General features: G+C 39.2%; 1 protein-coding gene across 1 annotated transcript in view; it reads left to right on the top strand.

Moving 5' to 3' along the window:
* Window positions 1-20058, top strand: part of LOC150084426 (meiosis-specific nuclear structural protein 1-like) — a 28992-nt gene extending 8934 nt beyond the window's left edge. Inside the window, exon 2 of the mRNA XM_090375217.1 lies at window positions 18530-20058. Coding sequence (XP_090231343.1) covers window positions 18549-20015 — 1467 coding nt within the window. The 5' untranslated portion in view covers window positions 18530-18548 and the 3' untranslated portion in view covers window positions 20016-20058. The remainder of the gene's footprint in view (window positions 1-18529) is intronic.
* Window positions 20059-27351: the final 7293 nt, after the last annotated feature.

Genomic DNA, 27351 nt, shown 5'->3' with positions numbered 1-27351 from the left:
TAATTGGCCAAGTGCAACTCAGGTTCAGGATGCATTCTGTGCTTTGTGCAGAAATGTATGGCTGTTGATTTGTGGCTTGACAGTCTATATCCATTTTGTGCCATCCATAATTCAATGTTGTTTATGGATATTTGTAGATGCCTCTCAATATAGTTCATATTCTCGGAATGGCAGGATATGGTAAGGTCATCCGCATAGAGATATGGCTCAACGGTGTTTGGAATGCAGTTTGTAATATTGTTTATTCGTAGTGAGAACAGAGTGGCACTAAGAACAGACCCCTGTGGGACTCCTTCTTCTTGTATATACAAAGTTTTTGTATGTTTGAGATAAAACCTGCCGGTACTTAACTTGGAAAGACCTGTGTCGAAGAAAGCTTTGAATAAAATATGGTAAGTGCCCTCTCATATGAATAGAATGGAGATCTCTTAGGATGCTGTATCGCCATGTGGTATCGAAAGCCTTCTCTATATCAAGGCATATCATGACGAGATGTTGATTTCTGATGAATGCATTTCTTATGTTGGATTCGGCTTTGGTCATGAGGTCTAGGGATGATCTATTCTTTCGGAAACCAAACTGATTATTACTGATTATGTTTTGGGATTCAAGATACCATGTGAGACGATGGTGAACCATTTTTTCCAAAGTCTTACTCAAGCAGCTGGTAAGAGAAATTGGTCTATAATTGTGCGGAATCGAGTGATCTTTTCCAGGTTTCGGTATAGCTATTATATAAGAATGTTGCCAGGAGGTCGGGAATATATGTTCTGAGAATATCCGATTGTAAAATTTAAGCAATAAAGATAGTGATTTCTGATTGAGATGTTGAAGCATTATATAGTAAATTCCGTCAGGGCCAGGGGCACTGTTTCTTGAGGTATACATAACTTCTTTCAGTTCAGAAATTGTTAATGGTTGGTTATAGGGTAAATGGCAGTTAGCTTTGAAGTTCAGTTTCCTTTTCTCTATTCTGGCTTTAATTTTTTGGAAAGACTGTTGATATGCACTTGAGGCAGATAATTCACAGAACACAGTTCCTAAAGCATTGGCAATCTCTCCAGGAGAGGAGATCTCCTTCCCATTCCAGTTAATAATAGGAGAAGGTGGTACATGATATTTTCCACTTAGCTTCTTTATTTTTTCCCAGATTATTCGGGTATCAGTAATTTTTGTTGATTGAGGAGGCGAATTTTACCCATGAATCTTTTTTGGCCTTTCACCGCATGAAACGAGCTTTGGCTCTCAGTTTCTTGTAGTTAATAAGGTTGGCAGTGGTGGGATATTTGAGGAAGGTATTCCATGCTGCATTTTTTTCCTTTTTCACTTTATTGCAATCACCATTCCACCAGTGATTGGTATGTCGATGGTTTCTTATTTGAGACTTTGGGATGGCTGCTGTTGCAGCTGTTAGTATCTGCTTTGTAATATATTCGGTGGCAGCGTCAATAGGAAAAGACGTAATGATATCCTCATCAAAAGATACATGATTGGTAAATTTTGTCCAGTTTGCTTTGGAAAATTTCCATTGAGTTTTTGTGTTTGCCTGAAATGGGTGGATTGAATGCTACAAATCAGCGGAAAGTGATCGCTGTTTAGAGGATTGTCGTGTACTGTCCACTCTATGGTTGGGAACAGGATCGGAGAGCAGATTGAGAGATCGATAGCAGTGCTTGATCCAGTAGGAAAATGGACGTAGGTGGGTAAGCCAGTGTTCAACAGTGTCAGATTCTCTCTATCAAGTAGCATTTCAATAAGTTCGCCACGTCCATCTGAGACCAGTGAACCCCACAATGGATGATGTCCATTAAAATCGCCTAATAGACAGATCGGAGATGGTAATTGAGAAATAAGGTTTTCCAGATCCTGAAATGTGCATGGATGGTTTGGCGGAAGATATATCGAGACCACTGTCAATGTGATACCGATAACTATACACGTTGCAACAGCTTCTAATGGTGTTTTCAAAGGAATGTGCCTGGAAGGGACTCTTGATTCCACAAGTACAGCTACTCCTCCATGAGGACTGTTAGTTTCAGATTGATCTTTTCTGAAGATGGTATAATATTTGACTGAAACGGAGATTATTGGTGTTAAATTTGTTTCTTGTAAGCACATAGCAGCGGGTTTGAAATGGTGAATTAATTCATAAATATCGTCAATACTGCTGCGAAAACCTCTGCAATTCCACTGTATGATCTGTTCCATTATTTAGTTCTGTGGGTGGAAGTTGAGTCTGTCTGTTTTTTGTGGGTGGCTTGTTTACCTCTTTCGAGTTTTGATTTTTCTTTTCTTAAAAAATTAGGGCGTTCTGAGTCATTGCTTTCTTCCATATCTCCATCTGCATGTATTTCAAGCAGATCCTGATTAGTTACATCAGTGTCCATGCTTGATATATGAGATTGCTTTGCCTCAACAGGATCTGATTTCTGTAAATTATCTACTGCTTGACAACGGGGAGGTCTCTGGGATGGAACTGTTAGTGGTGTATTACTGCATTGGTCTACTACGTTTGGTGGAGATGGATGTTCAATAAATAGGACTAACCGAGCCCAGTTGGAGATCGATGTGTTTGGAGGAATGGTCACTTCAGTCTGACATGCTACTGATTGGTGACTGTGTGTAGCAGTAGCATAGGTGTGTTTTGGCATACTTAATTTTACTTGTTTTCTTGCCTCTTGATAGGAAACCTTATTTTCAATTTTATATTTTTGTATTTTTTTCCCCAACTTCCAGAGGTCGCAGTCTTTGGAATATGCGGGATGGTTGCCTTTGCAATTCGGACACTGTGGAGTTGGTGCCTTACATTCTGTTTGTGTGTGAGTTTTACACCCACAGTTTGCACAAGTTGCATCTCCACGGCATGCTATCTGGGAATGGCCAAATTTCTGACATTTAAAACATCTTAGAGGGTTCGGGATATAGGGCCGAAAAGTCCGTGGGTCTTGCATTTGTCTAGACCAAATTCAATCCTAAGATCACTGTTGAATTCTTTGGTGATCTGGAGTAGTTGCTGGAGCTGCTTCTCAGTTCCCGGGAGAGCCTGATGTCATCAGGTGGGTGAGGGTGTACAGGTTCTTCCTTCCTTCTTTGAGTTTAAATATCTTGCCTTGACTGAAGATGGTAGATTTGGAGAACTGAATGTTAAAATTATACTCCGGGTAGGGACTAAATTGCCATCTTTTCGGATCATGATCCTTTTTGCTTGAGTGACGTTTTGTTCTTTAAGTTCTTGAACTATTTCATCTTCGGGGACGTTCAATAAATCCCATTCAGTGATCACTCCCTTTGAAGAATTGAGGGTGGTGTGTGGTGTGATTTGAACTGGGATTCCACTCAAGGATGTCAGACGTAGTAGTAGCTCAGAATGTCTAGAATTGGTGGTCTCTATTAACAAATCTCCAGATTGAAGACGTTTCACCATTTTTGGTGAACCTGCAGCATGTTCGAGGCATCTCCTGAATTGTGAAGGGGGAGGGAGAGCTTGCCGACAGGTTGCGTTGACAGAGAATGTATAATCAGGAAGGCTGGAAATTGCTGGAACGAGTACAGAGAAGGGCAACAAGATTAGTGAATGGAACAAAGGGGTGCTCTTACGAAGAAAGGCTTAAGTTTTGCAAATTACAGTGTCTGGAGACTAGGCACCAGCGAGGTGATCTGATAGAGGTGTATAGAGCCTTGAATGGTTTAAGCATGCTCAATGCTGATGGGATTCTTTCTCTAGCTCAGAAAAATCACCTGAGAGGGCATAAATTCAAATTGAGGAAAGACAGATGTAGGATAGACGTGCGGAAATTTGCCTTTAGCCAGCGGGTGGTTGGTTGGTGGAACAGACTTCCATCCCTTGTGGTGGAGGTTGATAGCCTAAATAAGTTTAAGGCTCAGCTGGACAGGTATTTTGAACGAACAGAGGGGTGAAGTGGAAGTGGTTTTTTTTTTTTTTTTTTTTTTTGGCTGATGCTGCATAAGCTTGCTTTCTTGCATCAAATGCCTCTACTAATGCTAATTCCTGTTTGCCAGTGTCTTTCTTCATTCTCTTTGAGATAGAGGAGTCATGATCAGTGTCGTGTGTCTCATTTAATTGAGAGCTCTTCGGCTCTAAGCGTGGAAAATCACTTGTTTCCATCTCTGCTCCTTTTAGCCCCGGGGGTTGTCTTATCCCCCAGGTTACTGGCCCCGCCACGTGGATGCAGGAGCGGTGCCACCAGTGACCAAGCGGTTGTAGAAGTTAGTTGTTTGTTATTAGTAAAATATATATACTAAATAAAGAAAGGTTGTTTTCCTTTCTGTGTTCTTACTTAATACTTTAAGCACAGAACAACTGGAAGTAAATTAAATAGAAAACGACACTAGAAATCAAATAAAACTTTTTCTTTAATAAGGGCACTCTATAAATCACTGAGAAAATCGCTTGTCACTATCGCTTGGCACTCGGAGCCGTACCTCCTGGTTGGGGGGGGGACTCCTCGCTTAGGTTGAGTGGGGTATACTGCTTGTCTATCTTCCTTATGGCCTGGTGGAGTGCCGTGTGTTTCTGGAAGTAATCCTTCAGGTTAACTATCGCTGTCTTCTGTCACCATACGTGTGGTTGACACGATGAGCTCAATGAGGTTTATCAGGCCCTTCCTCCTTCCCGGACAATTGTTAGTCTCTTCATCATTGTCTTCATCATTGGTCTTGGTCATCATTGTCCTTGTCTTTCTCATGATATCCTCCAGCTCGGTGTTAGTCCAATCTATGACCATGAAGGAGTATGTTAGCACTGGGACTGCATAGGTGTTTATGGCTTTAACTGTGTTTCCTCTGTTCAGCAGGCTTCTGAGTCTCTGATGGTATTTTTCAGTCAGGCAGGCCTTAATTTCCTTGTGCTGTAACTGCTAAGCCTGCATCAACCCCAAGTATTTGTAGGCCTCTTCCATGGCTTCGATCTCTTTACCAGTCTGCAGCTGGTAGTTTCATTTGACTAATTTTTCCTGGTGCAGTCCGTGGGTCTTGCATTTGTCTAGACCAAATTCAATCCTAAGATCACTGTTGAATTCTTTGGTGATCTGGAGTAGTTGCTGGAGCTGCTTCTCAGTTCCCGGGAGAGCCTGATGTCATCAGGTGGGTGAGGGTGTACAGGTTCTTCCTTCCTTCTTTGAGGTTATATCTGTGCTTGTTACTGTTGAGCATGGCAGATAGCGGGTTAAGTGCTAGACAGAACCACAATGGGCTCAGGGCATCTCCCTGAAAGATTCCTCTCCTGATGGGGATTGGCCTGGTTGTGATGTTTTCAACCTTAATGGTGGTACTCCATTTCGCCATTGTTTCTCCTAGGAAGTTTGTCAATATCGGATTGACTCTGTAGATGTTCAGTGCCTCTATTAGCTAGCTATGAGGCATGGAGTCGAAGGCCTTGCAGTAATCAATGTAGGGTGTATACATGTTGCGGCGCTTGTAGGCTTGCTCCATAACTGCAGCATCTATAGTTAATTGCTCCTTGCATCCTTTCTGCTGTTCGGCCATTATGTTCTGGCTCTCCAAGTGGTCTGATATCTTCCTGGTTATGCAGCTGGTCAGGATCTTGTACATCGTTGGGAGGCAGGTGATTGGCCTATATTTTGCCGGGTTTCTTGCATCTTTGAAGTGTACAGCATCCAAATGTCACCAGTCACTGTTAATAAAGGTGCGGGTATGCCGTACCGTTGCGTACTGTCCCAAAAAAAGCACTGATTATTATTATTATTATTATTATTATTATTATTAGCCATATAGTGCAAGGAAGGAAGCCTGAGACTTATGCTGCACCAGCCAAAAAAAAATTTCTGAATTTCCCCAAGAGAGAGAGAGAGAGAGAGAGAGAGAGAGAGAGAGAGAGAGAGAGAGAGAAAACAAGAGTCAGAAGTAGAAGGGAATTGCCAAGAAAGAGAAGAATGATGATATCCAGCTCAGGACCCTGGGTGTGCCAAGCCCATACTCACCAGATGTGAGCCCCTGGGGTTATTGGTTATTTGTTTGCAGTATGCCAGATCTTTCATGAACCATCATAGAAAATAATGTGTGGGGTTGGAGATCTGAGTGGCAGATATTGTACCACTATGACTGATCCATCAATTAGGGAAGCAATGATCAAAATACATTTTAATGGCATTGCCAAAGTGAGGAGGTGCTTTATTGTGTTGGAAGTACATATGCAATTACTTTTTCAAAGGCACAACTGACAGGTCAGCCACCAGTTCTTTCTGCAGAAATAGTAGAAAACAATCACCTTTGAAACAGCTTTTGATAAGTGGACTAATCAGATGATCATAAAGAATACTTCTTTACACATTTATAGCCATCACACTGGTAATTGCATACCACAGTACCATGGGAAGTCACTTCTGTCTACAAATGCAAGTGCTATTGATCCAATAGCAAATAAAATGTATTGATATCAGTTTTCAATTAGCATTGAGCTCAGTGGTGTAGCTACTATGTAGGCAGGCAAGGCAATTGCCTCCGGGCCTGGGCTCAGTGTCTTTGGCTGTCTCCTGTTTTTGCAATTTTCATTAATTAAGTAGGGGCCCGAACAAGTTCTTTGCCTCTGAGCCCGAAAAAGGGTAGCTACACTACTCTGCAGGTTCTGGTGGGAGCACTCCCCCTTGACCTCGAGGTGGTGTGTTGTGCCATGGTGCAGCAAAAGGCTTCCCTGCACCTTCCTGGGCCACTCCATTGACCCTACAGGAAACCTGAAAAGAGAGAAAACAAAACTCGCCACCCACCTGCAGCAGATCTGGCAGGATAGGTGGAAATCCACAAAAGGGAAAATAACGAGGAAATTTCTGCCTGATGTCGGAAGATTATACCCAAAAGCACCATCATGGTTTCACCCTGGACTGTACACTATGTAACTTTTAACAGGTCATGGGGCCCTGAATGCCAAACTAAACAGTTTTAAATTAGTAAACAATCCCCGCTGTGTCTGTGGGGAAGTGGAGACATGGTCTCACATAATGTACAACTGTGAAAACTATGAGGATCTCTGCTGCCTCCTGATGACAATGCTGACTTACTTCCCTCGCGATAGGGAATCAAACCTGTTGGACTCGCAAGAGGAGTATAAGGAGCTGACAAAATTTGCCCAGGGACTGTTCACCCGAAGAAGGACACTTATTGCTATCTACAGGGATCAAGAACAGGCACCACGACTAAACTAACCATCCTTGGACTCAACAAAACTGGCTCTCACCCAGATACAAGACCTTCCTTTGGGACTCTATAGAATTTTTTTTTTTTTTTTTTTTTTTTTTAAGCCACACTCCCTTGCATGGCCCTTTGCCTCCACTCCCTGGGTGGAGGTGACTTCTGGGCTCCTCCTCCCCTCGCTGCCCCTCTCTTCCCTCTGGTGGGGCATGGGCCTGCTCCACTGATTTGGAGGTCATCTTCTCTATGGACCCCTTATTTCTGTCTTTTCCCCTCAGCCTTCAGTCTCACCACCCCTCTCTCTCTCTTTTAATTATAATTACTAGTATCTGAACCATTGTTAAATTGCTTGAGCCTTACACCCCAAAACTTAACATTTATTTGCATAAATAGTACGTCTTTTTGACTGACCCATAACTATAACGGTTTTTTTTTATTATTATTATTTAAAAAAAAAAATTTATTATTATTATTATTTTTATTTTATTTTTTATTTATTATTATTATTTTTTTTAAGGTCCTAGCCACTGAAATCTCGGAAAATTAGGTGGCAGGACCTGCCAGAGTAAATAACTATAATAGTGGTGTACCTGGTCTGCCTCCACGAGGCAGAGTGTGGACAATGTTGGGTCCCGTTAGGGGCCCAGCGGCTAAATGACCAGAGGAACAACCGTACACGACACTACACGTATACAAAATCCATACACTTTTAAACCTCTGCATTGACAGTGTTCTGTTTCACACCCACAATGTATAGCACGCAGATATGGGGGGAACCCTGGTGCCGTTTGACACTAAACACACTACACTCTACTGATTGAGCTAATTTCAAAATTCAAACCATCGGCATGATCTTCTGGTTCAAGATACTGACAAAACTTTCTGTGAGTGCCTTACATAAATAATTTGAGAACCATCAAGACACTTGGAAATATTTCACATACTAACCTAAGGACTGTGGTATACTATCTGAATAGAGCTTTCTTTTCAGCTTTTCATTTCCTTGCAGCTAATGCGCTCATCTGAAGTAGATATTCAAGGAATTCATATACGATGTTTCTTATCATTTCTGGAATATGTGGAAGATGTTGCAAAATGCTTATTAAATTGAATTTTACAATTTGAAAGCATTACTGGTATTCAGCAACATGTATTTTCATTGTAAAATTCATAATCATACACAATATCTGCATAGTTGGCATTCAAAAATATAAAAGATATACTTAACACATAAAATGCACATGACACACAACACACAAATGTAACATACACTGCTTGCCTGTTCACTGTAAGTGATGAATGGTCCTCTGTGGTCTAACTTCTCAACTAATGCTGTTGTTTCCCAAGTTCATTTCTTTCTCCCACTCTTTTCCTCTTTTAATAATGACCTGATTTAATTACTCTTAGCCTCTATCCAAATGTGGGCAGATCAGGTTAATCAATGACCTGTCACACAATGTTCAGTTTGTGCTATATGCTTTTTCATTAGATGTTTCCATAGGCACTATTATACCAAATTGGCATTTGTAATCGCACTACTCTCTTCCAAATGAGTCCAAACATATGCCTTCAATATCCAATTCCAAACTAACTTGGAATTGAGTATTGAAGACTCACAGAACTAACTTTTCCCCCTTTGTCATTTATTTCTGGCCTTCGCCTTTGCGCCATAAAAACCGAAATCAAATCATTTATTCCTTTTTTTTTTTTTTTTTTTTTCAGCTTGTTGTAACAACCATCCTTTGCATTAATTTCCTAAAAATTAAAATCTAAAAAAATTAAGTCTGCTATCAACAAGTATCTTCTGTTTTCTCAGGTTCAACACATGCTCAGTACTAAAGTATTGTAAGTCTTTATATCTTTAGGGTTTGGGGTTATCATATATATAATGTATAACTAGGGGGCACTGCTCCCTGTTCACTTTGCTTGCCAACCCCCAACCAATATCAAATTTACAAAAAAATGTTTTAACTTGCTTGGCATCATTACTGAAGCTGCTATGGAAAGGGTTTCCTTCACATGATCGACCGATTTGCTTACACCTGCCACTCGAGTGGCTTCTTGGAAAGTCTCATACATTACTCTGTTCACAGTTCTCACGTCTTCGAAACATCTTATACGTTTCACTTCGCATAACAATAATTTCAAATGAAACCCCTCGACATCTTGCGGTGAGACGCTATTCAACCGAGCAACCACTTTACACATATTTTTACGTCGACGGCATTTATTTCCCGTTTTGTCTCACATAAAATGTAGAGGTATGATGGAGTAAGTCAAATCTTCTACACCCCTTCTACACATCTCATGTTGAGATGCTATTCAACCAAGTGACCACTTTACACACATTTTTATATCGACATTTCACTAGAATAACTTAAAAACCCACACAATTCCAGCTATTGGTATTATTGCAAATGAAATAAGATCGAGTTTCCTACACGTTTATAATGAATTGCACTAACAGAAAAGCTCAATAACCAGGAAAGTGCAAAATGTTTTTATTATTTTATGGTAGTGACTTCTAGAAATGTGCTTTAGTAAAATGTGAGCTTGCGTGGGGTTATAAGTGAGTTTTCACCCTGTGAAGTTCTTTTCAGAAAATTTAATTTTGACTGTTATGATGGTGCCAACTAAGAGAATAAGTGACAGCGCTACTGGTAAATCTACCAAGAAAAGGAAAGTGATCGAGTTGGATCAGAAAATTAAAATAATGATGTATGAAAATAGCCAAACATTAGCATTAGTAGAGGCAGTTGATGCAAGAAAGCAAGCTTATGCAGCATCAGCCAAAAAAAAAATAATAAAATAAATAAATAAAAAACAAAAATAACCACTTCCACTTCACCCCTCTGTTCGTTCGAAATACCTGTCCAGCTGAGCCTTAAACTTATTTAGGCTGTCAACTTCCACGACAAGGGATGGAAGTCTGTTCCACCAACCAACCACCCACTGGCTAAAGGCAAATTTCCGCACGTCTATCCTACATCTGTCTTTCCTCAATTTGAATTTATGCCCTCTCAGGTGATTATTCTGAGCAAGAGGAAGAATCCCATCAGCATTGAGCATGCTCAAACCATTCGCTGGTGCCTAGTCTCCAGACACTGTAATTTGCAAAACTTAAGCCTTTCTTCGTAAGAGCACCCCTTTGTTCCATTCACTACTCTTGTTGCCCTTCTCTGTACTCGTTCCAGCAGCTCTACATCCTTCTTGAAATGATGCCTCCAGGCCTGTATACAGTACTCTACGTGTGGTCTGACCATTACCTTATACAAGGGAATAATCACCTCCTTATCCCTGCTAGAAAAATTCCTATATATCATTGACAGTACACCATGAGCTACTCTTGCAGCCCATCTGCACTGCTCAGAGAACTTCATATCTGCCTGCACAACAACCTCCAGGTCCTTTTCATTCTCTAACACTGTCAGAGTAGTACCACAGAGTTGATACGTTGCTCTGGGGTTGCTGTTTCCCATATGTAGTACTTTACATTTGTCAGTATTAAACTTCATTTGCCACATCCAGCCCATCTGCTCAACCTTTCCAGATCCTGTTGCAGCAGCATAGTGTCAGTAGTGTCTTTGACAACCCTGCCAACCTTTGTGTCATCTGCAAACTTGGACATTAAGCTTGATATACCATCATCAATCTCATTTATAAATACAGAAAACAATAATGGACCCAATACTGAACCCTGAGGGACATCACTAATAACATTAGTCCACGATGAGCAGTGTCCATTGATTACCACTCTCTGTCTTCTCCCCCTCAACCACCCCTTTATCCATAGCAGCAATTTTCCTCCAGTGCCACACTGCTCCAATTTGTGCAGCAGTCTTCCATGTGCAACAGCATCAAAAGCCTTTCTAAGATCCAAGTATATAATATCAAAGTTATTCCCTGCATCCAGTTCTTTTGTGACTGCATTATAATATCCAATCAAATTGGTCAGGCAAGACTTCCCCTTAACAAAACCATGCTGTGTCTGAGCTGTAACTGAAGTCTTGTCTAGATGATCCTGCAGTGCTTCTTTAACCAGTGCCTCCATTAATTTTCCGGGAACAGAAGTTAAACTCACAGGTCTGTAATTACTTGTGCCAGCCTTTGATCCTCCTTTCTTGGTGTCACATTTGCACATCTCCAGTCCATGGGTATCTCCCCTGAGTCCAAGGAAGCTCTTATAATTATGGCTAACGGTTTGCTTACTTCCTTTGCTGCCTCCTTTAATATAACTGGATAGATCCCATCCACCCCAGGTGCCTTTCTTGTGTTTATCTTCAACAATTTCTCCTCCACTTTACTCTCAGAGATTACAAGATTCTCTAGCTTACTGCCAGAGTTGAATACACCTCTGGCATTCCCCTCGCTGAATGACTCGTCACGTGTGAATGTCGATGCAAAATATTCATTTAGTTTGTTAGCTACCTGAGCAGGATCATCAACAGTTGACCCATCAATATCAAGTGGACCAATCTGATTCATCTCCTTCTTTCTAGAGTTTACATAAGTAAAGAACTCTTTGCTGTTTTTCTTTGCATCCCTTGCCAAAGATATCTCGTAATCTGCCTTCACCTGCCTAACCTCCTTTGTAACTTGGTTACAGATCAACTTGTATGTATCATAGGCTTCTGTGTCATGTGTTAATTTGTATGTATCCCATGCAATTTTCTTCTCTGCCATATGTCTCATTAGTTCATCTGACATCCATTTAGGCCTAAACCTTGAACAATATTTCTTAGTTGGTATGTAAAGCCTAGTAGCTTCCAAGATAAGTTCTTTGAATGCTTCCCATTTTGAATTTGCTGTTGGTAACATTATCAGTTGGTCCCACTGTATAGAATTTAAATACTGTCTCAGTCCATCATAGTCACCTTTACGAAAGCAATAACCCTTCCCTTTACCCCTAATGGTAGTTAAATCTTTGAGTAAATCCCACTTCAGCACACTGTGATCACTGCCACCTAGTGGTTCATTTATCTGCAGAATCTTAATGCATGAAGAATCACTACTGATAATCAAATCAAGAGTATTACTCCCTCTAGTTGCCTCCCGAACATGCTGATGTAGAAAACAATCATCCAATAAATCCACAAAAGCCTTGCTAGTGTGTCAGTGACCAGCCCCCAAATTCCAGTCAATATCTGGGAAATTAAAATCCCCCATTATAAGACTCTCTGATTTACTGGCCCACTCTATTTCCTTGTACAGTTTCTTATTATACTCATCAGAGTCATTAGGCCTATAGCACACTCCTATTCTCAATTTTGATCTCCCAATGCTTATGTCACACCAAACTGACTGGACACTGCACTGTCCAGCGATGTCGACTGGCTTCACTTCCTTGGATTTTATGTATTTCTTAACTAATAGCATAACCCCTCCTCCCTTCCTATCCTGTCTATCCTTTCTGTAGACATTGTACTCCCCAAATTCCAGTTCTGCATTCCTTATATCTGTGTGACACCACGTCTCTGAAATCCCAACAATATCTGCCTTTGATGTTTTGAGCAATACCTCAAATTCATCAAATTTATTTACGAAACTCCTAGCATTGGTGTGCACGCAAGTATATATGCACCTGTTCTTTTTCTTAGCTACCCTAACACAACCCATATGTTTACTTGTACCCCAATGTTTCCCAGCAGTCTCTGAAATATCCTGCATCTTATTTTCCAGGCTGCTGCTCATTCCAATAGAAGCAGTGCAAAAATCACTTTCACCTCTGCCAGTGGATACTGTAAATCTATTAGTCCTTGTATCCCCCCAATCAGCAAGTATGGATATAACCTCAAAGAAGGAAGAAAGAACTTGTACTCCCTCACCCACCTGATGTACATGGATGACACAAGCTCTACGCGGCAACCGAGAAGCAACCTCAGCAACTACTCTGGATCACCAAAGCATTCAGCAAGGACATCCGAATGGAATTTGATCTAGAAAAATGCAAGACCCACACACTGCACCAAGGAAAATTAGTTGGCTGAAACTACCAGCTACTGACTGGTAAAGAGATCGAAGCTATGACAGAAGGAGGGACCTCCAAATACCTAGAGATGATGCAGGCTGAGCAGTTAGAACACAAGGAAATCAAGAAGTGTCTGACCGAAAAATATAATCAGAGACTCAGAAGCCTGCTAAAAGCAAAATTGAACAGAGGGAACACAGTTAAAGCCATAAACACCTATGCAGCTCCTGTACTAACATACACATTTGGGGTCATAGATTGGACAAACACAGAGCTAGAAGATATCATGCGAAAGAGAAGGACAATGATGACCAAGAGTTGCCAACACCACCTGAAGTCAGCAGTGGAGAGAATAACAATACCTAGGAAAGAGGGATGAAGAGACCTGATAGAACAACAGAAAACAGCGATAGTTAACCTGAAGGATTACTTCCAGAAACACACAGCAAAACTCCACCAGCCCGTAAGGAAAATAGACAAGCGGTACACCCCACTCAACCTAAGCGAGGAGTCTCCCCCCTCTCCAACCAGGAAGTACAAACGAAGCTAGAAAGATGGGCAGAGAAGACACTCCATGGCAGACACTACAATTATCTCGATCAGGGTCACATAGATAAAATTGCTTCCAATGCTCACGAGTGGGACGCTCTTCCCCGAGACTGAAGGATTCATGCTCGCCATCCTAGACCAGGTAATCAACACCAGGAACTATAGAAAATACATTGCCAAGGAGCCCGGAGCGTTAGATGACACATGTCGACGATGCCACCTGGCCTCAGAAACGATCCAACACATCACCACGGGATGCAAGTTGATCACTCAGACTGAGTACACTCATAGACACGACCAGGTAGTCAGGATAATACATCAGAAGCTAGTGAGGAAATACCAGTTGACCAAAGAAAGTGTACCATACTACAAGTACGAACCCCAAGCAGTACTCGAGACCCGAACCCACAAGCTGTACTGGGACCATGCCATAATAATGGATAAGCCCATCCCACACAACAGACTGGACATTACCCTTGTGGACAAGTTGGAAAAGGCTACCTACTTGATTGACATAGTGGTGCCCAACACTAGCAATGTCCAGAAAACCCACGAGGAAAAAATTAGGAAGTACATGAACCTGAGACACGAGATCAAGGAGATGTGGCATATGGAAGAAGTATCAACCATCCCAATCATCGTGTCAACAACTGGTATGGTACCAAAGACTCTACATAGCAGCCTAGCAGCAATAGGTCTCCTAGAGAACACCTACAAGGAACTCCAGAAAGTCGCAATCCTGAACACCTGTAGGATAGTCAGAGATTTCCTCGACCAACAGTAACACCAGACATTACAACTACTCTGTGTACTTGGCAGTCGTACCCGTCACGGAGTGGAATCCCCCCCCAAATGAGGGAGAAATAATATAAGAGCAACAAAATATCAGGGATATAGTAGAAATATTTTATTAATCATTCTCAAGTTACGTAAAACTTGATACATAATAAGTCCTGGAATGTATCTCTTGCGTATGTCAGGGAATTACTGTCTTTTTGAATTAACTGGGAATTTTTTTTTTACCATCTATCCTGGAATGAGAGTCTACTGTATATATATATTGCAGTATTGAGCTTAAGTTATATATATTTCGTATCACCTATCAAGTTTAAGTTTGGTCCTTGAGATTGTCACAGACATTCTCTCAGATATGACAGACAAGCTGTACTTGCTACCTGGGAGTTTAAAATGCCGATGGAACTGATATTCAAGTCAAGTGGACCCAATTTCAGTGAAGTCCGGACTGTCTGTGTCAGCCAAACCCTCTGCTTGCACCTTCACAATGTCTGTTCCAGTATTCCCTCTCAGAGACTTGGTAATTTGGAATTTCCTCTTTTCGATCTTCTCTGGCTTAAAATCTCTCTAGTTCATTGTGTCAAATTCATCTGTTGCCGCTACCATTCTCCCAACTCCACTAATCACTTGGAGCTCTTTGACTTCCTCTCTTTGCAACTTGACTTTCTCCAGTCCACCTTCCCTAACAGTGAGGTAATTTTCCTTGGTGATTTTAATGTTCACAACTCCAGCTGGCTTCTGTTTTCTGGTCACACCGACCCAGTTGGTTGAGAGGCTGAGGCTTTCGCAATTACTAATGACCTTGCACAGATTGTTCATTTACCTACAAGAATACCGGACAATCCTAATCATACAGCCAATACACTTGATCTTTTTCTCACAAACAACCCTTCTAAGTACACTGTCGAAGTGAGTGGTCCTTTAGGCAACTCAGATCACAATTTGGTGATTGTCTCGTCTCCAATGGATCCTTTATCTCATGGCTATTCCCAACCTCGTATTGTTTGGCAATACAAGAATGCAAAATGGGATGACCTGCAAGATTTCTTTTCTTCTTTTCCTTGGTCGGATTACTGTTTCAAAACTTCTGTTGTCAATGTTTGCTCAGATCGTGTCAGTGAACTTATTCTTGCAGGAATGGAATCCTTTATTCCTCTTTCCACCTTAAAATCTCGTCCTTTATCTAAACCTTGGTTTTCCAATAAATGTGCTAAAGCTGTTTAAGAGAAGAATGTTGCATATCATAATTGGCTTTTGTCCAATTCTTCAATTTCATTTTCTGCCTACACCAAAGCTCGCAACAATTGTAAAGCAGTTATTAATCAGTCCAAACTAGATTTTGAACAGGCTAAGAGTAGTAAACTTGCTTCTTGCCCTAATGGTAGCCGAGCATTCTGGTCTCTTGCCAAAGCTATTGACCGCAACTTTTGCCCATCTCTGTTCCCACCTCTATCAAAACCGGATGGTTCTGTTGTCACTTCAGCCAAGGATAAAGCTGACCTGCTAGCATCCCATTTTTCTTTTAACTCATGTATTAATGATCTTGGTAAAACACCTCCCACCATTCTCAACACGCTGCATTCAATGCCTCCTGTGGTCTTCCGTCAAAAGGACATCAGAAGGAGTTTGATGAATCTTGATGCTTAGAAAGCTCCAGGTCCTGATGGTATTTCTCCACTTGTTCTCAAAACCTGTGCTCCTGAACTTACTCCTGTTCATTGCCACCGTTTTTCACTTTCTTATTACAAAGGTGTTTTTCCTTCTGCTTGGAAATTTGCTCATATCCAGCCTGTTCCTAAAAAGGGTGACAAATCCCTCCCATCCAATTATTGTCCCATTGCAATTACTTCTACTCTTTCTAAAGTAATGGAGAAATCAATTAACCACGAACTCTTATGCTTATCTTTAGTGACACTCCGATTTCTAGGCAAAATGATATATCTCCTTTGGGGATTACCCTGACTTCTAATCTCTCTTGGCACAAGCACATTACAAATATTGCTTCTCTGCATTTAAAAAACTTGGTTTTCTCTTTCGCTCTTGGCATTACTTTTCTTCCAAACAGCTGTTCACTGTGTACAAATCGCAAATCTGCCTTACCATGGAATATTGTTCCCACATCTGGTGCAATGCCCCAAAAACCTGTCATGCTTCTAGATTCCATTCAGAAGAGGCAGTTAGGTTAATTAATGACTCCTCTCTAACAGAGTCTCTCCACTCGCTGTTTCATAGACGTACTGTTTCTGCTGTATGCCTTTTCTACAGATATTTCCATGGGCACTGTTCCTCTGAATTGGAGGTGCCCCTGTAGTCAGATGGGAAGGAGCAGCAGTGCGTAGCACACGCTTCTTGATTAGATAAGGGTTCGAGCCCGTCACCACCAAATACGGAGGACGCGGAAAAGTCAGGGAATGACCACTGCATATTCCCGGAGCAGTATGGCCTTAGTTGCTAATGCTCCTAAAAACCAAATAAAAACAATAACAACGACCTCTGAATTGGCTTCTATAATTCCCGCTGTCTCTTTAAAAACAGTCCAAACACGTGTGGCCACCAACCAACATCCATTTACTGTCCAACTTCAAACTCACAGAACCAGCTTTTCATCTTCCTCGTTTATGCATTCAACTGCTGTTTTCTGGAACAACCTTCCTTCATACATATTTCTTGAAAATTACAGTCTGCAAAAGTTCAAGTCTAATGTCAACAAATATCTTCTTTCATCTTCTCAATCTGCAATCCAGGCATGGTACTAAGTACTTCATAAAAAAAAAAAAGTTACATGTATTACACTATACTGTTACCTTTGTAAGTGCTAAGTAGTTATAACAGATGTAGAAAAGCTGTATTATAGAACTAAACCTTAAGTAAAAGAGAAAGCTCTTCCACATCTAGGTTTCAATCCTTTTTGGGATCTCATTGGTGGGCAAGTAGGCACAATGAAGACCTAAACACGTATGTATAGCTATAAATTATAGTTTATAAGCCTCTTCTAATACTGATTATAATGCTATGCAGAAACCTCCAAGTATCTCCTATATCAATATTAGGCAGCAATATTCAAACGTTCTTATCGATACAACACAATGACAGCAGAAGTCGACTGTGGTTTTTTGTAAGCAGTTACAAGAGCCAATTAAGAACAAATGCACCAAATGAATCAGGATATTATAAATAAATACCATACTACTAATTATAAATCAAAATAATTTTAAAACTAATTAAGTTACACTTAGCGACTCCTGAAAATGTGTCTGCTCAAGTAGCCTCATCAGTGCTGCACAGCAAGTTGTCTTGGTATTGCACTACTCTAAATAAAATGCACTGCTGCAGTGGAGAGCTATATTGCTCTTTTATTTAAAAAAGCGTGTGCTGCCTTCCATACCTAGGTTTAAATTCTTTTTGGGATTCTCATTGGTGGGGCAAGTAGGCAGTGAAGACCTAAATAATGCAAAGCAAACCAAGAGTAGTGCAATATCAAGGCAACCCAAGAAAAAATTGTAATAAATATGACGAAAATGACATGGGCTTGGTCAGAATAACACAAATGATGCATCAAATAATAATCTTTACCACAAATTTAAAATGGAACCACAAATTTCACAAAGTATTATACAAAACAGAAAGTCCACTTTTAATAGAGAGCAAAAAAATGTGTCACCACTTCAGTGCACTTAAATTATTATCTCTCTCTTTCAGATTAAATTATTTTCCATGCTTCTGACATTCTTTATGTATCCATCCTGAGCTGTACTCAGAATTTCTCTCTTCATAGCTATTCATAACACTTGTATAGTTAGTATGGAAAAGTGTTGAATAAAAGCAGTGTGGTAATTTTAAACTTGGAGTACAGAACTATAAAAGGAAAAACCTCTTTGTCCTGTTTAATTCAGTTAATTGTGTGTACCAATATTAATCATTACTTGGTGGCGTAATACTTTAGCAACAAAGTGAAAGTACTGCTTTCCTAACAATTTAGTCACATACATTATTAATTTAATTTTTAATATTTGTTATGAAATATTGGAGCTAAAGAAAATTTTATAATTTCAGATTTATAAGACTCAACAAAATGCTGGAGCTATTTAAGCAGCGAGAAAAGGACCTCAGTGAAGAGGCTTTAGTCAAGAAACTGGCACAAGACAAAGTTCTAAAAGAGAATATGTTTACTGAAGAAAGAATGGATGAATTACGTATGATTAGAAGACTGGAATCGGAACGACAAGAAAAGGAAGTCTACGATAAGTTATGCCATGAGGAGCAGCGAAGACAATTAATAGATGCTCAGCGAGAGCAAGAAGAACGTTTAGCTAAAGAAATGCAGCGGCAAAAGCTTGATGCAATCAAAACAGAAAAAATTCGACAACAAATAAGAGAAAACAGTCCAGAACTGAGAGCACTGGAATTTAAACTGCATGCAGCATATGTCAATAAGGAGAGAAGTGCCCAATTAGCAGAGAAAGCAGAAATTAAATTAAAAGAGAGAGCACAAGAAACTGAAATAAGTAATATAATGGAGGCAAAGCGTCAGTCAGCTGAGCTAGAAGCAAGACGTATGGAGGAGTTGAAATTTCAAGATAAAAAAAAATATCATAAAGACTTAGATGACCAAGTGGAAGAAAAAGAAAGACAGCACCAGAAAAGGTATCTAGAATTTTTAGAAGAAAAGATGATGATTGATGATATTGTGAAAAAGTTAATTGAAGAAGATATGAGAGAAACCCAAAGAAAATATGAAGAACAACAGAAGACTTGGAAATTTGTTAAAGAATTTAAAGACACAAAAGAGAAATGGAAGAGGGAAGAGCAACTCAAAATGGATAATGAAAATGAAAAGATCATGCAGTATTTTGCTGTTCAAGACATGCGTGCAAAACAGCAAAAAGAAATGTTGCAGACTAAAGTTGAAGCCCGAAATAAATTTCAGGAAGAAATTTCTAAGTTTTTGGCAGAATTGGGTAGTAGAAAATCTAAAGAAGAAATGTTGCGAACGGAGCTTGCTGTTGAAGAAAAGGAAGAAGCTGAGCGAAAGCGCGAAAAGGAAAATATTGAACGGCTGATGCGAGCAAAACTGGAGTTGAAGAATATTTATGAGATGCAGATGTGGTTGCACACAGAGCGTCTAAAATTAGAAAAGAAAGAAGAAGATGAATTTAGGCAAATGATGCTGGCTAAACTCGCTGAGGATGACAGAATTGACATATTGACAGCCCAGAAACGTAGATTGAAACAGCTTGAACATAAACGTGCAGTTCAGCAAATGATGGAGGAAAGAAGATTACGCAAACTGGAAGAAAGACAGAAGGAAATGGATGATTTCGAGCAAGAGCAAGAAATGCAGAAATACAGGCAAAAAGTTGTAGAAGAAGAAAGGCAGCGCCTTCTTCGAGAACATGCTATAAAACTACTTGGCTTTCTCCCTAGAGGAGTTTTAAAAGATGAAAATGACTTAAAAGGGTTAGGTGAAGATTTTGAAAAGTATTATAAAAAGCGTACAGAAGATGAAGTTCTAGAAGATTTTTCATTACCTGCAAAATGAATTATGTTATTTATATATACTAGTAAATCCCTTCATAAACTATACTGAGCCTTAAAGAATGTCATTGAGGGAAAAAAAAAAAAAACTTTTTGTATGTTTTCTTAATAACTTAAGATTTATACATGAATTCAGACTTAATAAAACAAGCATTTTAAGATATTTTTATGATATAAATAGTGCCAACATAATTTTGAACATGTATGTCAAAAGAACATTGATCTCAACATGTAAAACTTTAGAGTATATTTAGAATGTCTATTATCTGCATCTGTATATGTGTTAGTAGTAGTAATGGCAAATGATATAAGAAAGCAAGCTTATATAGCATCAGCCAAAAAATAAAAATATATAGTTCACCCACCCATATCCTCCAAGAATTTTTCTCATTTTATCTTGTATTTATTCAACCCATCCACTTCCACAACAACAGATGGAAACCTGATTCCAACAATCAACCACCTGCTGGCTGAATGTAAACTTCTGCACATCTGTCCTGCAACCACTCTTCCTCAATTTGAATTTATGTGCCCTTGTGTGTAGTCTCAGCAAGTGGAAGAATGCCATTAACATTCAGCTTACTCAATCCATTCAAGGCTTTAAATACCTCAATCAGATCTCCCTGCAGGTGCTTGGTCTCAAGATGCTGCACTTTGCAGAACTGAAGCCTTTCTAGATAAGAGTACCTTTTTGTTCCATTCACCAGTCTGGTTGCCCTCCTCTGCACCTGTTCCAACAGATCTACATCCTAAAGTGAGGCCTCCAGACCTGTACACAGTGTTCAAGATGCTGTCTAACCAGGGGCTCACATCTGGTATGGACTTGGCACACCCAGGGTCCTGAGCCAGATATTATTATTCTTCTCTTTCTTGGTGATTCCTTTCTACTTCTGACTCTTGTTTTCTCTCTCACCCTCCCTCTTGCTCCATCTCTCTCAGGGTAACTCAGAAATTTTTTTTGGCTGGTGTAGCAAAAGCCTCAGGCTTCCTTGCACATATGGCTAATTATAATAATATACAGAAATAATCACCTCCTTATCTCTGCTAGCAAATTTTCTGTATATCATTGACAAAACCCTGTGAGCTGTCCTGGCAGCATGCCTACAATGCTCAGATTAATTACCACCAGGTTTTTTTTTTATTTTTCACTACCCTGAGCGTAGTACCACTGAGCATAGTACTTAGTACCGTGCAACCCAAGCACGGTACTAAGTACTATAGGTTCTAATACCTCTCGTGTTTGGGGTTCTCATAAAAAAAAAAAAAAAAAAACCACACAGTTGATAAGTTACTCTGGGGTTACTGCTATCCATATGCAGAATCTTGCATTTGTCAATGTTAAACTTCAACCACCATTTGGTAGTTGAAGTTTAACCCATAGTTGAAGTTCAGCCCATTGGCCTGATTTTCCTAGATCTTGTTGCAGTAGCTCACCCTGATGATTGTAATTAACCACCCTGCCAACTTTTGTATCATCTGCAAACTTAGACATTTAGCCTGATATACCTTCATAATTATCATTAATAAATATTGAAAACAACAATGGATCCAGCACTGAACCCTGGGGAGCTCCACTAATAACATTAGTCCACGAAGAGAAATGCAAATTGATAACTACTCTCTGGCTTCTTTCACTTACCCATCTCTTTATCCATAGTAGTAACTTGCCCCTAATGCCACATTGTTCCAGTTTTTATAGCAGTCTTTTATATGCAACAGTATCAAAAGCCTTCTTGAAATCCAAGTATATGATGTCAAAAGAATTTTTTTGCTTCCAGTTCCTTGGTCACTGCATCACAGTAACCTGTCAGACTGGTTAGACAAGACCACCCCTTTGTAAATCCATGCTGTGATTATTTCATGCCCGTCCAGATAGTTCTTTATGACTTTAATCAGTGATTCCATTATTTTCCCTGGTACAAACATTCTGACAGATCTGTAATTATTTACATCACCTTTTGATTGCCCTTTATGAATTGGGTATACATTTGTACATCTCAAGTCCATGGGGACCTCCCCCGAATTCATAATTATGCTCTCATAATTATGGTTAAGGGTTTGCTTACCTCCTTTGCTGCTTCCCTTAATATAATTGGATAGATTCCATCCATCCATCCGAAGTGCCTTTTTTTTTATGTCCATCTTCAACATTTTCCCCTCCACTTTCCTTTCAATTATTACAGTCATTTAGCTCTTCGTTAAAGTTTGATAAACAGGCATCCCCCTTCCCTAAAGAATTCCTCCTTGTGTGAATGTAGATGCAAAATATCTATTGAATTTGCCCACAATCTTAGCATTGTCATCAACACTTAACCCCTAGATATCAATTGGCCCAGTGTAATTCAACCCTTTCCTTCTACAGTTAATATAAGAATAGAAGGCTTTGCTACTTTTCTGGACATTCTTTGCCAGAGACTTAATCTGCCTTAAGCTTGACTAACCTCCTTTGTGACTTGGACTAATTTATATCTACCATAGTCTTCTGTATCACCTGGTAATTTATATGCATCGCATACACTTTTCTTCTTTGCAATGTGTCTCAGTAGTTCATCTGACCGTCTTGAACAGTATTTCTTCATTGGTATGGTCTTGCTAGTATGTGAGTGACCAATCCACAAATTTAATCAACATCTGGAAAGGTAAATTTCCTCATTATGAGACATTCTGATTTGCTGGCCCACTCTGTTTTTCTCTATAACCGGTTGGTATACTCATCACAGTCATTAGGCCTATAACACTCTCCTACTTTCCATTTTGTTTTCCCACTTATGTCACACCAAACTGTCTCAACATCGCACATGTTACCCATGTCAACTGGATGCACTGCTTTAGATTTAATATGCTTCTTAACTAAAGCATAACCCCTCTACCTCCTGTCTGTCCTCCCTGTATACGTTGCACTCCTCATATTCAAATTCAGCATCACTCATGTCCGAGTGACACTACGTTTCTGCTATTCCTACAATGTCTGCATTTGACAACATACTTTTGAAATACTTAATGAGTATTTCAAATTCACCGAATTTATTTACAACTCCTAGCATTAGTGTTCATACAAATATACATACACATGTTCTTATTCTTAGTTATCCTAACACAGCCATGTATTTATTTGTTCCATGATGACCCACCGCAGGTCTTGAAGTCCCAGACACCTTGCTTTCCAGTCTGTGGCATGTATCAATAGTAGCAGTTCAAGTTTCACTTTCACCTCTGCCTGTGGCTCTAGTTAAGCTATTAGTCTGTGTATTCCTGTCCCCCCCCAGGTAGGTCGGAAAGTTAGCAGTTTTCCGACCTATCTAGGTGGCAGTGATGCCACCTGGCATCAGTAAATATTCTTGCAATCCTCCTTATTTAAGCGTATTTGATCCCTATAAAACAGTCTCTCCTGTTAACAAGCACAGACCACGCTGTGAAAAATTCTACCCCATGAGCCTTGCACATTCTCTCAAGGGCCAAATTGATTGATAAGACTCTTAAGAGATACTCTCTCCTATCGTGTTGGACCAAATTGCAGAAATTTTCAAATTCAATCCTAACTTGTGACTTTTTCCCAACATTGCCTTGCTTGTTAAGTGTCCTGAGATCTACTCTTAATATCATTAGTGCCAACGCATACAACGATATCACCTTTTGTGCCCTTAAAATATGATATCTGCTCTAAATGGTATTTCTGCCTCTTGCGGAAATACCATTGTCCTTTTCTGCTTGTCCTTGAACTGCATATTCCCATTTCCCTGTTAATAGAGTCACCAGCAATAACCACCTCCTGTGGAACCAGTGCAGTGCTTTCTGCCTTGGAGATTGCCGCTATGTTGTCTAATGCACAAGTGTGAGCTCTGGCATTGAGTTGGGCAGCTGAGGCTTAATAGGCCCTCTATTTCCATTCCTTTGAGGGTATCTGCCCTATTCTTCAAACTTTGATAAAAGCCCATCAGAACGCTGAGTTGGCCTAATTTCTTTGCACTCCCTGATCTAATACACACAGAGATATCCCCCTTGGCTGGATCATGTCCTGTTCCAGAAATATCTTCAAACATTTCACAAGTTGCACATTTTGTTAGGCTGTGATATATTGAAGAATTGCCCCCTTCAGTTTTCCCCTGAGCCACAGCACTCCTGCTGCTTTAGTCTGGGGCATGATTTCTGTTTAAATTCAATTTAATTGCTTTACAATGAAAATAAATTTAATTGATTAATTAAATTTACAATACCATACTAGACTAACAGATTTCTAAAAGCATTGATACGTTATGCTAACAAATTTTCCGTTACATCTTATGTTGTCAAGTTCAAGATATACATTACACTATACTATAATGATCACAGTATTAAATTAACTGTATTCTTACTAAAAAGTAAAATTCCTTAGCTAAATACAAAGAGAACTACTAATTCTGAATTAGTTCTTTATTTATTTAGAGATTATCAATACAATGCCAATCAATTTATTTCATGAAACATGGTACAGTTTATATTTATACTAATAAAAACCATATCTGATTCCAGTGCAGTGCGACAATGGAGAATTTGTCAGCCGGACACACAATCAAAATATAGACATTACTATGTATGTAAATTTTATTTGATTGATGTGTACATAATGTTAATTTTTTTAGACCGCATTTAAAGTTACTGTTTTACTTCAATTTTTTACTTTATAATAGTTTTCTTGTAAAAAACTATTTTAAAGACATTAATATCAGCCATGCTTGCTTGTTTATTGTCATGAAGGAATGTAGTCTGTTTAACATAAATATAAAGCTGGACACATTTTTATTAACAGATTCTGCCAAGGACATTATATTGGTGAATGATGAGGTGGTGCACTCCCAAGAGATTATTTTTTTTTAACTTTTTTTAATCTCAGATTATAGTTTCTTGATATATGCATAAGCTTGGCACAGTTCTCTCTGTTAGCTTATCATCAGTTACTTTATGCATAACAGTGCATCTTAATTAGCAGAGAACAACTGATGAGGGCATGGTGGCTTGACATAGTTGAGCTCCCCCAGTTGCATCACTGACTATAACTGAAGTTGATGCATTTTTGTGTGCTGGATGTGGGGATGTGATGAGCTTAAATTGTAACTTGGCATATTAATAAAGTGGTTCTGAGAAGACAGGTTGATGCTCTAGAGCAGGGATCGGCAACTTGCAGCTCTTTAACTTTTAGCCCACATGAAGCACAATTTGAAATGGAGTTGAGGACTTAAAAATCAAGGACATGTAGACTAAAATGTCTTAAAACTGAAATTGAGGATTTGGAGAGGCAAAATGCAATTCTACACAAATGGATGGCTATGGATGAGTTGTAAAAGCAAGACCAAATTGTGTTCGATGTGTGGACTAGCTTACCGGACACGTATATAAATTTGAAATTTATATACGTATCCAAATATTCGCATTTGGACTTCTCTCAGTGTTTGGTTTGACGTATTTCTGCGGGCAAATATTTTTGAACATGAACTATATTAAAAATAAATCAAGAAACCGTCTGAACAATGTGAGTCTCTCAGCATGTTTAAAGATGAAAATTACAGCATACTCTCCTGGTGTTGAGAGATTTGCTCAAGAAGTTTGCAGCAAAAAATCACATTAATTCATACCTAATTGGATGTTTGTTACATTTTTTTCAGTATTAATAAATAATATTTCAAAATATATATTTTTTTAATAAAACACCTTCCCACTCTATTCCATCTCTTAAAAAACTCTCCCCTCCTTCCAGCTTGAGCTGAGGTGTGGCTCTTCGGATTCTTTTTTTTTTTTTTTTTTTTTTTTAATTAGAGCAAAAATGGCTCTTCACTCAAAAAAGGTTGCCGACGCCTGCTCTAGAGCAAGATAAATCTGGATACCAGCAGTGACACAGGTATATAATGTTACAATGAGGGATGGTCTTGCAAGTCTGGCTCAGAGTTGAATTATCTTATGCAGAATGTTCAGGTTTCAGAGGAGGTAGTTTTATTTTAGAACTGCCTTGTGAAGGAAACTGGGAAGATTCTTTGCAAATAAAAACAGATGGAAGAGAACCATAGTATGTCTGCCTGGTGCAGAATCAGGCATTATTACTAACCAGCTATAAGTTCCAAGGAGAACTGAAGTGTGGGTATTCTTGTGAGTACTAATGCAGACAAAAACAAGGTTTTGTTGAAAAAAAATGTTACATTAGGTTACAATGTAATTGCATTTGTAAAATTTTATTTATAATACATGCAGAAAGCAGTTAATTCATATGCATGACATTACTGATCCGTATGATGAACTGGAACAGCATTCTGGTATCCATTCTTATCTCCAGTCAGAAATCCTCTCTATACATTACACTAGGGAAGAAATATATATGATGAATGCACTATCAGTTAACTATGGGCTTAAGGGACTCAAAGGGGGGATAAGGTCACCATTGACATGGTCTAACATTAATTAGCATGAAGGATTTATCTAGAAAATATGAAATCCATGAGCATAGGAGATGCACAGGTATTTTTAGTATTCAGAAAAAAAAAATTAATATTTATTAATTTATTTTTTTCTAGCATTAAAACCAGTGTTAATTTAATTCAGCTAATTCCAGCATTGTCATAGGATTGTCCTCGGTAGTAAGCTTATTTAGTGCTTATCCATTAAGCTAACAATTAATGATGCTAAAATTTTATGTAGAATTGTATAATTTTTAAATCTCATAGATTATTAAAAATTTTACTTGTAACTTTACCACTGAGCAGAATCAAATAGTGTCAAGATGGAAGGAATTTTTACGCAATTTTTTTTTTACACCTTAGCTGTGGGGAGGCCAGCTGTATCTCTTTATCTAGCAGGGATAAGGATGTGATTATCCCTTCGTACAAGGCAATGGTCAGGCCACACCTTGAGTACTGCATACAGGTCGGGAGGCTCATTTAAAGAAGGCTGTAGAACTGCTGGAATAAGTACAGAGAAGGGCAACGAGATTAGTGAGGGGAACAAAGGGGCTCTTACCAAGAATGGCTTAATATCTGCAAATTCCAGCATCTGGAGACAAAGCACCTACGAATGATTTGATTGAGGTGTATAAGGCCTTGAATAGTGTGAGCAAGTTCATTGCTGATGGGATTCTTCCTCTTGCTCAAAGAAGTATAGATAAGAGGGGATTAGAGCAGGCTATTTAGTATATTGTAAAGTTTATTCTGATAAGTTTTTTTTTTTTTTTTTTTTTTTTCTTGTAATAGTTTGATTTTTTTAATATTATAAATATAATTTTTTGAAAGTTTATTTTATTAATATTTAATAAATTTTACAATGGTTGTTACAAGATCTGCCTTGAACACTTTGTCAGAGGATGCCACAGAAAAGGTTAG

This window comes from Mastigoproctus giganteus, chromosome 6 (assembly GCF_048544385.1).
Source record: "Mastigoproctus giganteus isolate SK-2022 chromosome 6, ASM4854438v1, whole genome shotgun sequence".
NCBI classification, from domain to species: Eukaryota; Metazoa; Arthropoda; class Arachnida; order Uropygi; family Thelyphonidae; genus Mastigoproctus; species Mastigoproctus giganteus.
This window is presented reverse-complemented; position numbering and strand designations above follow the sequence as displayed.